The sequence below is a fragment of the Nicotiana tabacum genome, chromosome 3 (assembly GCF_000715075.1).
Source record: "Nicotiana tabacum cultivar K326 chromosome 3, ASM71507v2, whole genome shotgun sequence".
Taxonomy (NCBI): Eukaryota; Viridiplantae; Streptophyta; class Magnoliopsida; order Solanales; family Solanaceae; genus Nicotiana; species Nicotiana tabacum.
Window position 1 is genome coordinate 210,527,799 of NC_134082.1, and position 13,472 is coordinate 210,541,270.

A 13,472-nucleotide genomic window follows, 5' to 3' on the forward strand; every position below is an offset into this window, starting at 1 on the left:
TCAAAAGATGTTAAAACCTTTTGAACAAATCAATCGTAGATGAAGGGGTAAATCTTAGCTGAAGATAATAATTTCTAGGATGAATAATAGTAGATAAAGAGAAGACGGTTGTTGAGTTTCTTTTCATTCAAGAATAGTAAGTTTCCCATAGTATCGATGCCCTATTACAAGGTTTTTTGTCTCCCTTATATACTAGAGAGAAACTCTTCTAAATTGTAAGAAACGAAATACCAGGAATATCCGACGGAATATCCTTAATGTCCCCTAATGGGCTTACTCTACTACAAGGGTCGTACAGTTTCTTCTTTTGCCCTAAGGTCGTCTCTCTCAGGACATCGACTCGAAGATACCCGGTCGTTTATCGTACTCGTTGTAGGTCGTGATTGGTCAAATTTGGACCCATACAATGATGGTTATGGTTATGATTGTGGTGTTTATCTCTGCTACCCATCTCTGTACTAATCAAGATCAAACGAACAAAGCAATCAGGGAGAAAGGCCAAGGATCAGAAGACGAGATGGCTAATTTTAAGAGAGCAAGAAAAGAGTATGTGATCTGATTTTCAAATATGATTCTGATGATGAAAATCAGATGCGGAGAGATGGAGCCAGGGGGTCTAGCTATTTATATAGTTACCATCTAGTAACCCTTTGTTTAAAGGTTTATAATCCTAGACCAATAAGGTTTATAATCCTAGGCCGACAGTTTATAATAAGAAGTTTATAATCCTAGACCAATAAGGAGATGAAAATAAGTCATATCGGATTTACAAAGAAATCATTCGTGAAAAGTAAGTGCTATTTGTAGGTCAAAATGACTGTTTAATAGAAACTCTTTGGGCAAAAGGGTAAAACGGGAAAAAAATATGGGAACATAATAAAATTCGGTAAATTTGCACTTCTAGTCCATAAAATACAAATAAATTCTGATATTTGATCTTCTGATTTTTGAATGAGTACATTTAACCTTCAACATTTACCCATTCGTCCATACATATTTTTTCAAAAATTTGGTAAAAATACTTGGAGATTATTTCAATATGTGGTTATTTATTAAATTGGCCCATTATTTCAACTTCAAACTTGAAATAAAAAAATTGAAGTTCGATAAACAAATTTTAGGAGTTTTTCAAGTTTTTACTCACAAAACATCAATTGTGTTTTCATGTCCAAACACAATATGGACAACTCCTAAATACCCTTTCAACTTAACATGAAATACATTTTATTTCTTCAAATATCAATCAATTCATGTCAAAATGCTAACTTGGCTTCACAAGAGAAAAAGGTTCAGAAATATCAAGGAATGGAAAGCTAAGGTGCAATGTGAGGACAATAACAACATATCCAGTATAATCCCACAAGTAGAGTCTGGGGAGGATAGTATATACGCAGACCTTACCATGCCTCAGGAGGAAAGTGCGTTGTGAGAGCAACATAGAAAAATGTACTTACACCTAGTGTTTGTACCAAACATGATAATTTAGTTCTAAGAAGAGACACTACTCACAAACTGAGGCATTGATCAACTATATAGTTAAGTGAAAGTCAAATGTTACGTGAGCCATACTCTAATTTAAATACTTCTTTGTTAGTAGTTTAACTAGTCACTCTGCTAAGTCATTACATCAAGTAAACAACAATAACAACGACCCGGTGAAATCTCACTAGTGGAGTCTGGGTAGGGTAGTGTGTATGCAAACCTTACCCTACCCCAAGGGTAGAGAGGCGACCCTCGACTCAAGAAGACGAAAAGAAGAAAAGAGGCAATATATCCGGTTACAAAAGTAAACATGGATAAAATCATTCAAAAGTTAATGCATTTCATACAATCAACTTATTTTGACAGCCATAAACCAAAATGATAGAGCCTAACTCACATAACTAAACTCAGTTAAGCTGCTTAAACGAAGGGAAGGAATACTAAGTTGCATCTTCTTGAGATTGGCCAGCATAAAGAACCAATTTTTCTTGGAACAAAATTTTAACATAGAATGAGCTCAATTGGTTATATTAATTAACATTATCCTTCAAGAATTCTTTTCCCCTTCTAAATTTGGAAAAAGAAATAATCACAAGCCAAACAGGGAACATCTAAATGATCTTACAGACATGGATTCGTGTGAAGCAATTATACATAGATATTAGCTCTCCATGAAAAGAAAAGAACACAAAAACACTCAAACAGACACTAACGATTGGAACAAACTACATTTCATTCATGGGAATGCTGAGCCTAGTGATTGTCACAAATGATGCAGAATCCTGAGTTCAAACTTTGATGAGTCTAATCTGTCGAGCTTTTAGCACTAAACTCATTGTATTTTTGAAATTATAGTCCTGAATCAAATAATTGTTGAAATTATGTGACTTTTCATACATATATCTATGTTTGTTGAGGAAAATAACCATATGAAGGCTGGAAACTCTTCATTTTAGAAAATTGGGAACAAACTATATCTAACAACTGAATTCTCTTACAAAAACACAAAAAAAGTACAACAATTTCCCCAAAGATAATCAAAAACAAAATAAGAATAAAACATTTACCATAAATTCATATTTTAAGCAATAGAAACTTTAGCACCAGCTTCTTCAAGCTGTTTCTTAGCATCTTCCGCCTCATCCTTAGACACACCTTCCTTAAATTTCTTAGGCAATCCTTCAATCAATTCCTTAGCCTCTTTCAAAGCCAAACTAGTTAAAGCCCTAACAGCCTTAATTGTAGCAATTCTCGCATTACTCGGAACTTCGTCAATAACAACGTCAAATTCAGTCTTCTCCTCTACCACAGCAGGAGCTTCGGCGGCAGCGCCAGGAGCGGCGACGACGGCGGCCGGAGCGAAGGATGCGGCAGTAACTCCGAGCTTATCCTGAAGGTACTCGACGAGTTTCTGGGCGTCAGCGAGGGTTAAATTGGAGATTTCATCTCCGAGCTGGACTACCTTCTCAGGTGCTTCGACGGCGGCGAGAGGGCGGAGGAAAGTGGCTCGGCGGTTTTGGAGTTTGGGAGTGCGAATGGGGAATTCTAGGGTTTTTTTGGGGAATGGAATTGAGGCGTGTGTTGAGGTAGCTGTAGAAGGAGAAGGAGAGCGAAGAGTAATTGTGGATAAAGTGGAAGCCATTGTAGCAGAGAGTTGAAGAGAATGAGAGGAGAGGAGAAGAGAGAGTGATACAGCAAATGAGAGAAAATGGGGATAAGGGGATTGAAATTTTTGTTGATAAGGTTATTTATAGCTCCTCTCATGGTTCTTTTTCTTTTTTATTTTGGTCCCAATTATTAATCAACTAAATTTATGAAGAAATTTCCAAAAAGAAATTAAATACATATATTTTGGGCCAATATTTTTTTCTTTAATATAAACACATATAAAGAGACGATTTAGATGAAGATTTAACTAAGTATTTTGAAGAGACTTTATCTTTTTCTAATCTTCAACTAGAGAATAAAAAGGAGTATAACAAGCTTTGTGGTGAATCACTTATGAAGTTGGTGCTAGTTAAATCCTAAATTAAGAATTTACTGATTAAAAACTCTCATATATTAGATTTATGGTGGAATATAATGCACTATTAAATGAAAAGTATATTGCAAGAACAAGTTAAGATTTTCAAGTGTATGTGAATAAGTTTTTATCCTAATTCATTAGAGCCGTCTTGTCACTTAAACATCCATAGTTTGTTAACTAATTATTGAGCCTTAGGCCATTTGGATGCTTGTTAAAATGATTAAGTTGGATCAATGCAATCTTGTTATGATGTTCCTTTCTGTTACACCTAGATTATTTTTAAGCTTTTCTGATTTAAATAGAGATTCTGTAAATCATAGTTTGTGAACAATTATAGTTTTGGCCTGCAATTAATCTTTCCGAATATAGAGGGAAAAAAGAAGAAGCAAAAATACCAAATAAGGTTAGAACAAACAAAAGGGGCATTCCGAGAATCGAACTCGGGACCTCTCGCACCCAAAGCGAGAATCATACCACTAGACCAAATGCCCTGCTTTGGAACTCGTGTACTAAGCTAATATAATGACTAAATGAAGTATAAAATGTTGTTTTTTGGTAATTAAATTTTATTATTACCAGGGAAATATTTGTAGACATGTGATTTTTGACCATCCCTAAGATTTTACACATTTTAGTGTTAAATATTTAGTTTAGGTCTAGTATAGCTATTTCAACTAGTTTTGACTCTTTTACTTTATTTTGTCACAAAAACGAAAATTACAAAAAATATTTTCTTTTATTTAGGTAATTGATACTTTATCTTGTTACTTTTATTTTATCTACTTTGCATAAAATTTAAAAATACAAAAATAATTTTACTTTGTTTTTCGAGGATATTAGTGTTTTTGGTAATAGTATTATTTTAGCTTTGCGATAATTTAATCTAATACTATTATTATTTTAGTATGACATTTGAAAAATACAAAAAAATAGTTTCATATTTTATATATAATTTAATTTAATTAATTAGATCAATTTTTGCATTATGTAGTATATTTATCTTATATTAAGAGGGATTTAATTAAGGTTTGGACATTTATTTTTAGCCCAATATTAAGGCTCAAATTTGAAACCCAAACACCTTACACATGCCCAAGTCCCCATCAAATTTTCTTTTTGGAATTAAAAAAAATGTAGAAAGATCTGGCTCTCTTCACCTTAATACACATAAGAAGACAAGCCAAAAACAACCCTTGAACCCTAAGAAAGCAGCCGCAACACACTCCCTAATTCCCCATAACCTAACACACCTTAGGACCCCTCATCTCCTACACACATAACAACCGTTCTCCATCATCATCTTGAACCAACCAGCTGTTCCCCTCTTACCACCTAGCCGCCGACCCACCTCCGGCCATCTTGCCGGAAATTCAACCACCTCCATACACCAGAATGACCCCGATCTTCATCTCCGTTACTCACTGTCGCCGGCCACTTCAAGCTCGCCGGAGAAGGCCGTCGCTGACCACCTTTGCACCACAAAACTGCCGGCTCTCACCCCATCTCCCTCACCACAAAATCCAGCGAGTCTCCAATACTAGCACACATATAGACATAAAGAAACGAGAAAGGATATTTTTCTAGGTTCGAAAAATTGGAGACAATTGCTGTTCATTTTTGTTTTCAATGGAATTCAATTGAGGTTGAGGTCGACTCAGGTTCATCTGTATGAAGTCCATTCGTGGTTCCGTTCGCGTCTCTGTTTGAAGTTGATTGCCGGTGCAAATTCCGATCGTAGCTGCTGATCCATCTCGTTTGTGTAATTACGGAAAATTTCCATCAATTAAAGCTTATCATTCAGGCCGTCATTCAGTTAAATTTCAGATTCACTAAGGTCTATTTCCATTTTCTTCTACTGTTTTATGTTATGCGATATCATGTTTTTTGCTAATTTCTTTGTCGATGCTCTGTGCTGTTGAATGAGTTCTTACCTCATTAAGAATGTTTTAGTATGTCTTTACTCTACTTGGTTTTGTTGTTTAGTTTTATGTGTGTTTGAATGAGTTTAATGGTCATGATAAATTTATTATTTACTGTTACAACTCTTCATTGAGGGGTAAATATTTGAGGCTTCAAGATTAACTTCTGCTTACTTAAGAATTTAACTCATTAATTAATTAGATTGATTTTAAAACAAGTGTTAGGCTATGGAATTGGGAATCAAAAAATGAAAAGAAGTTTGAGCATCAGATGTGTTCTACGGTTTATATTCTGTTATCTTAATCGCTAGATGCATGTATTAGGCCGTTATTACTTGGGTAGGCAAACTTTAGGATTTTTGTTAGTTTTGAGGCGAGAGATCGTTCCCTTAGTTAAATTTATACGGGGAATGCCCCGTAGGATTTGTATATATTTTTATCTGGGGTATGCCATGTAGTATTCTGTAATTGGAGGCCGTGGTGGACATCGTAGAAGAAGTAGCCTAGGATAATCTAGAACTTTAATTTTCCTTCTTTTAATTTTCTTTCATTTAGGTGGGAACGATCTCAATCCTCGTGTGTGTTTATTTTGCTTTTCTGTATTTTTACCTCAACTTGAATATTTTAAAAGCCAACTTGATCATGTACGCAACCGTACTAGTTGCGGGACTCGGGGAATGCCTAACACCTTCTCCCCGAGTCAAATGAACCGCCTTGCCCAAATCTCTGATACGGATTTAGTTTTGGAGTCTAAAGTGTTTTAAAGGAAAAATTATTTTTAAAAACGGTGACCTGGCACACCGAAACCAATGTCAGGTGCCGACTCTAAGTTATTCCTTTTGGACACAATTTTGTCACTTTTAATTAAAAACCTATTTTGAGCTTTACAAATCTTTTTATTAATATAAGATGGTTAGTGAAGTTGGTTAAAAAAAAGGGTGTGACATCTCTGGCGACTATGCTGGGGACTTGCAGGTTCGAGCTAGTACTTGATCTTGTTGGTTTTTAGGATATTCAGTTGAGGTTTTTATGTGTCTTGTTTGCTTTTTATTTTTTTATGTCGTTTTATTATTTGCTAGTTGCTTATTTATTTACAGTTTTTCCTTTATGTGTTACTGTTTTATATATTGTCATCATTTGCATAACCATGGGTCTTCTTTCTGCAACAAGTCTTCCGGAGTACGTTTGAGCGTACATGGTCTTTTCGTGAGTCACCAGTGTCTTTAGGGGGGTAGCGTGGGAGCGTGGAGTGGGCGGACAGCTAGAGCAGCCGCCATCAACCACGTGCCGCCCCGAATTGCCTTGTCTAGTGAACCCCAAATTTAGGTCAGCCTGTAGGTCGTTCTTATTTGCATCATGTCACTTGGACCTAGTAGGGCTTGGTCCCAGGCACCGTGTCCCTTTGTAGGAAGCCTATCCAAATTTGTCAAAAATGGGCATGTGGCCCAAAAAGACATTCAATCATCCTTATGTGATACATGTTGCATCTTTGAGGGTAAAAAGAATATTTGGCGGACCGATATTTGGGAAAGAAGGGTTTAAAATGAAGCAAGTAGGGCCTAGTTATATTTTTCTTTCACAACTTTTTCAAAAAAAAAAAAGACCAAACAAAATGATGATGAAATTGAAAAAAATCCAAAAAAAGAGAGAAGATTCTACACTTTCCCATCATTTTTCAAAAAATCAAAAAAAAAGAAAGAAAAAGAAAATCCAAAAAGATTTTACATTTTCCCATCATTTTTCAAAAAGACAAAAAATATATTTTTTCCAAATTAGTGTCATGTTTTAAGCTATCTCCCATATCCAATCTTCCCGAACTACGCATACCTGATTCTAGTCTTTCAGGGCGGGATACGTAGGCAACCCACATAGGGTCTGGTCTTCTTAGTAAGTCTTAGGTTCTTGGCTTTGCGGGGTCTTAGCCAAATCTTGCATGTTTAGTCACTTTTGGTCATATCGGCTATTTTGCAAAATGGGTCATTTTTGCAAATTAATTTTGGGTCATGATTATTGGGAGTTCGAATCCATATAAGACTTAGTGAGGTATGTCCATGTATTTGAGGTGATCTTTGTTGAGTTTGCGCTAATAGCCACATTTTGGCTACGTAGGTCATTTTGCAAAAATAGCCTTAATCATGCCTGCATGTGTCCAATAGGAGATGTGGTCTCACATAGTGTCTCGAGTCATATAATCTATTTGGTCTTATTTTTCTCATTTAGGTATGAATTCATTTACCACAGCTTGAGCATAACGGATATCCCAGGACCACTGCATTCAGGAGCTACTTGAGGAGTCTTTTTATATTTTGAGTATGTTTTGAGTCTTTTAGGTGGCTTAAGAGTTTGTCTAGTCTTTTGTTATCATACTTCCTATGATGTATTTTAAAACCAAAAAAAACTTATAAATGAAAAATCCAAAAAGATTTTTATTTTTAGTTTATTTGTCCATTACTTTTTCCAGAACTACGCTTGATCTGATTCATGAGGGACATGATACATAGGCAACCTACATAGGGTTGGATCGAATCATCTTTTAAAAAAATAAGAAAAAAACATAAAAAAGAAGAAAAAGAGAATGAAGTTGTGGGACATGAGAAATGAGAGGAAATAAAAGAGGGGGAAAGAAATGAAAACCAAGTGGTGTTAGAAAGGAAAATGAAGAAGGAAATGAGCCAAGAAGAGTGAAATTGGGATGATGCCATATGACCTGGTGACCCTCGAAGTCATTCTAGAACCGTTAATTGTGGCTAGGGGAATTGCACGCAATGTGATATTTCTATCTGATAAATGCCCTAACGCTAACATGTTGGCTTTGTTTTGCTCCCCTTTGTTACTTTCATTGTTATCATAACAAAGGGTGGTTAGTTTGTGGCACCTTGGCGAGTCGTCTGTACAACACAAGGTCAAAGAGCAAGGTAGTCATGGCTAGCAAAGACTTGAACACAAGAGTTGTAGACCCGCCGATGGAAATTGTTGAATCGGAATCGGAATTGAAAGAGGAGGTCCGAAGGTTGAAACATCAGATGTCGGAAATGTATCAGGCCTGGATTAAGAGGCACCCTCCACCCTCATTCCCTACCAACTATGCAGAAAACCCTGTTTCCATTCCACCACTGTCCCAAGCCCTGATGCCAAGTACCGTTGATCTTTCCCCACAACACTCACAAGGCTTCACCCCTTACCACAATTACCCTGGCATTTTCTCCCAAACTTTTCATGCTCCACCAGCCAAAACAACCGCATTCCCAGCTCCAGATACCCAACACTATGCCCCGGAACCCACTTTCAAAGTCCCAAATCCTTATTCCTACACTCCTCACTTTGAGCCTCATGTTGAAACTGAGAAACCACCCAAGAATGTGGAGCAAGAGGAGATATTTAGGAAGGTAAAGAGTTTGGAGCAATCATTGAGAAATATGCAAGGGGTTAGGAAGTCAGGTGAGTGTGGCTTATAAAGATTTGTGTTTGTTCCCTGATGTTCAACTACCTGTCGGGTTCAAGATGCCCAAGTTTGACTTGTATAACGGACATGGGGATCATGTAGCTCATCTTCTAGGTTATTGCGGTAAAATGAGAGGCGCCAGGGGAAAAGACGAATTATTGATGGCGTACTTCAGCCAGAGTCTGAGTAGGGCAGCTCTAGAATGGTACACCCGCCAGGATGCCAGCAGGTGGTACACATGGGATGATTTGGCTCAGGACTTTGCTCGACATTTTAAGTACAACATAGACATTGTCCCGGATCGCCTGTCCCTAACCAAGGTAGAAAAGAAGCCCACTGAAAGCTTTAGAGAATATGGATTCCGATGGAGGGAGCAAGCTGCACGGGTCAATCCTCCGATGGAAGAAGATGAGATGATTGAATACTTTCTTCAAGCACCGGAGCCTATTTACTTCGGCCATTTGATCTTAGCCATTGGTAAGCCTTTCAATGATGTGGTAAAGATGGGAGAAATGGTGTAAGATGGATTGAAGTCAAGCAAGATCATGAGCTATTCTGCCTTAAAAGCCACAACACAAGCAATTCAGAACGACACATGAAGCTTACTGGGTCAGAAGGAACATGATGATGTTGACATGGTTGTCTCAGGATCACGACATGGCCCAAAGGGTCTGCCTCACCAATATACTCAGCCTCGACCCCAACCACAAACCTACCCCCGAGCTCCGTATAATCCACCTCAGTACTATCCTCTTAACAGCGTCCGGTCCTCTATCCAACCACTGGTCACTCCTTATGGCGAGCACCAACACTGCATAATACTCTTTCGCCTTCACAACATTTTTGAGCACCTAACAACCCTAGGAAACAAGGGCATAGAGGGGAACAAAGGCAAATAAATAGTTTCACGCCAATTGGAGAATCCTACACAAGCTTGTTCGAAAAGTTAAAATAGTCTGTCCTGATTGAGCCGCTCCTCGGCTATACTCCGGACCCACATGCAAAAGGTTTTGATTCTAATGTGTGGTGCATGTACCACTCTAATGTCCAAGAGCATATCATTGAAGATTGCCGTGCTTTGAAAAGGGAGATAGAAAGAATGATTCAAGAAGGGATAATTGTGGTCCAGGACAGTGACACCCAGAATATCGCACAAAACCTTTACCTGCACATGATGATGCACACTTTGTGGGGGAGATGCATGGTGACAGAGAGTATGAGAATCCTCTCAGGAACTTATTGACTGAAGTCAATGATATTAAAATTGGTGAAGGTCTTTTGATGTGCAACCTAGTGGCTAAGATGTTGAGCTTGGTAATTGGAAAGACACTCCTTTCTTGGCTAGCTAGGGAGGAGTTTTGGTGGTTTATTTTGTTTTCATTTCTATTTTCTGAGTTATTTCAGGGTTGTAATCCGAATATTGTCTTGTGGCTCAAACCCTTCTGCTTCTTATTTTGCCTAGTTCGCTTAGTGGTAGTAACTCGTCTAGTGTTATCTAGGATTGTTCCAAGGTTGTAACCCATGTCTATTTTGGTTGTTTTGTTCAAACCCTTTTCACATATGTCTAATGCAATCTCCTGTTTTCTGTTAGTTCTAGTTAGTTTTTGTTTAGGTCACTTTTTCTTTTATAATTCTTTTCATGTTGACTCTACTAACATGACATGCACGCATAATTATCAGCCTGGTCTTGAAAGTTAGTCTAATCATGAAGCAATGACACACTTTTGAATATGATAAAAGGATGCATTTGAGGAAACACGTAAAGATTCACGCATTCTGAGATAACCTGAAGATGGAATTGAGTGAAACTGGGGCAGTTAGTTTGGAAAATCAAGAGGTTGATGAGAGCATACAACAAGAGAATGTCTCTCATGCAGTTTGAGGGAAATCAGTTAGTGCTCAAATGCATTCTTCCACATCAAGATAAGTTGAGTCAAATCTGCTTTGAACTGGCAAGGGTCATTCATTGGGACAAAGGTATTGCCCATTGGCTCTTTTTGTTTGTGTTGGTGCAATCAATAGATACTATGTATAATTTCTTTGCTTATCTTTGATTGCATGTTTGTACTTGTAATTCTTAAAGCTTGGTATGACGAAGTCATTTTATTCTGCTACCCAAACACTTTTATCTTTTGCTACCCCTTTTGAGCCTTAATTTATTTTATTTCATACCCCTCTTTTGGAATTAAAAGTAGAGTTGGGAACTAGAAAAGAAAAGAAAAAGAGAAAAAGGAGAAAAGGAAGGAAAAAAAGATAAAAGAAAAAAAAAAGAAAAAAAAGAAGGAAAGAAAGAAAAGGAAAAGAAAACAACAAAATAGTCCAACTTTGTGTTTGAACTATGTTCGATCTCATTCTTGTCACCACAAGATACGTAGGCAATCTTACGGTTCGGTCACACCAAATAAAATATTTCATAATCCCCAAGTCAAGAGTGGGGCATTTTTTCTTAGAAATCCCATCAAAGCAAAAATCCAAGAAAAAAAAATTCCCCAAACTCCAAGAAACTGGGGCAGAAGTTTTAATTTTGCCAAAAGGCCTGATTCCAAAAGTTGTAATTTTGAACCATTTTCATCTTAAATTATGTTGAGCCTTCATACCATCCTTTCTTTCCAACCCTGTCTAAAACCCTACATTACGGTCCAGAAAAAACTTCTAACCAATCTTTGAGGATGCCAAATCAAGTGTGTGGTGAAAGTATGATATTCCTGCATCCCGGGTAATACCTTTGTTCTCAGCACAATGAGATAAAATGATAAAATGAGAGGGTCTTATCGATGGAAACCCTCAGGGGCACCGTAAGGTGACGATGAGTTGAGAAAAAAGCAAAATGAGAGAGGCTTGATGGTGAAAACCCTTCAGGGCACTACAAGTCAACTGAGGATTGTGGATCAAATAGGACAACTGGAGCGTCGAAGCCTAGTTTCACGACTTAGAGGTACAATAAGAGTTGAATATTAGACTTGCTTGAGAGATTAGGCCACTAAGTCCAAAGGTGCATGTCATGGTCATTAGAGTTGGTATCCAGAGCTGTCACACCTCCTTTTTCCGCACCCGCGGGGGTACAAGGGAGTTTTTTCCAATTAAAGGACAATCGAAACGGGATTGGTTTATTTATTTCAGAGTCGCCACTTGGGAGATTTAGGGTGTCCCAAGTCACCAATTTTAATCCCGAATCGAGGAAAAGAATGACTCCATATTACAGTCTGCGTACCAGAAATCCGGATAAGGAATTCTGTTAACCCGGGAGAAGGTGTTAGGCATTCCCGAGTTCCGTGGTTCTAGCACGGTCGCTCAACTGTTATATTCGGCTTGATTATCTGATTTTATACAAATATGTACTTATGTGCAAATTTTAACTTTTTACCGCTTTTATCATATTTTTTAAAGGAAAGTGAACATCGTTTAAAACATGTCTTTGGATTGCGTCACATGAAATGCACCCGCGATCTGGAACATATTTTTATTCAATGTTTTAGGATTTTGAATTTGGGTCGCATGAAATGCACACCCGAGTTTAAGAAAGTAAGATTATTAAAATACGCACCTAAAGCGACTAGCGTATTATTATTTCTGGGTGAGGCCGTGGAACTTTGCTAAACGGCCAATCCCGAGTTCTAAGTAATTAAAGCATACATTTTTGTGAGGGCCCCGCAATCTGTGCATTTTATTTGGCGAGGCTCGTCTCATTTTATTTAAAAGGATAAACCTACAGTGACTACATTTCTTCTATTAAGTTCGTCTCTAAAATAAAAGAAAATTTCTTAATTATTTACATGTTGAAAAACGTAGCTTATTAATTATTAGTTTACGGTTGATACAAATGGAAAATCGCAATGGAGTTTGTACAAAGAGATATCGCTTTTGTTCTCTATTCTATTATTCAAGGAAAAATTGAAACATGAGATTAACGTACAATGATATCGAAGCAGATTATTTTAAGCGAAGAGATTAGACATATTCGGCCTTATTCATTGACGGGCATACGGACGAGGTTCAGTTAATTATTCCTTACATGCTTGATACTTGAAAACGAGGCATTTGAAACGAACCTATCTAACTTAATGTGATATTACTACATGTTTGACTACACGATTTTTCCTTTTTGCTTTAACCCAGATTGCCTAGTGCATTCGAATTGTGCATTACCAACTGATGAGTTAAGGTGAAGCTAATGTGCTTAATGCATTTCAATTCAACAGACCCTATGTGAAACCATTGTTGGCTGAATATCGTTACTATCCAACTAGCTTCTTCCTGATTTATATGCAACAATAGATTGCCAGACTAAATTCCTTATGAACTGAAAAATGTTTTGTTACATAGTTTGAAAGCCAGACTTTACATGTTAAACACACAAATGTTCTAAACTACAAGCAACAGAATAAAGGTAACCACGTTAATGTTTAGACTACAACACTCTTTATGCCCTTATTCAGCTCCAAACTCATCATTACATCAGTGAATTTAGAATGTGTACCTGGATGTTAGGACAATAAGAAGAGGAAGAGAAAAAGTATCAGCAGTAGGCAACCAACAGCAACAACAACTAGCAACAACACAGCAACAACAACCAGCAACGACTATGCAGCCCACAGGTGATCGA

The 13,472-nt window shown here is 37.3% G+C and overlaps 1 protein-coding gene and 1 non-coding gene across 2 annotated transcripts; both read right to left on the reverse strand.

Annotated features, from left to right (window-relative positions):
• Positions 1-2,432: 2,432 nt before the first annotated feature.
• Positions 2,433-3,216, reverse strand: LOC107777790 (large ribosomal subunit protein bL12c). The gene has a single exon (XM_016597941.2). The coding sequence runs from the start codon at positions 3,122-3,124 to the stop codon at positions 2,564-2,566; it is 561 nt and encodes a 186-aa protein (XP_016453427.1). The 5' UTR covers positions 3,125-3,216; the 3' UTR covers positions 2,433-2,563.
• A 711-nt stretch (positions 3,217-3,927) lies between these two features.
• TRNAP-UGG (transfer RNA proline (anticodon UGG)) lies at positions 3,928-3,999 on the reverse strand. Its single transcript has one exon. It is a non-coding gene; the product is annotated as a tRNA-Pro (tRNA).
• Between the last annotated feature and the right edge of the window lie 9,473 nt (positions 4,000-13,472).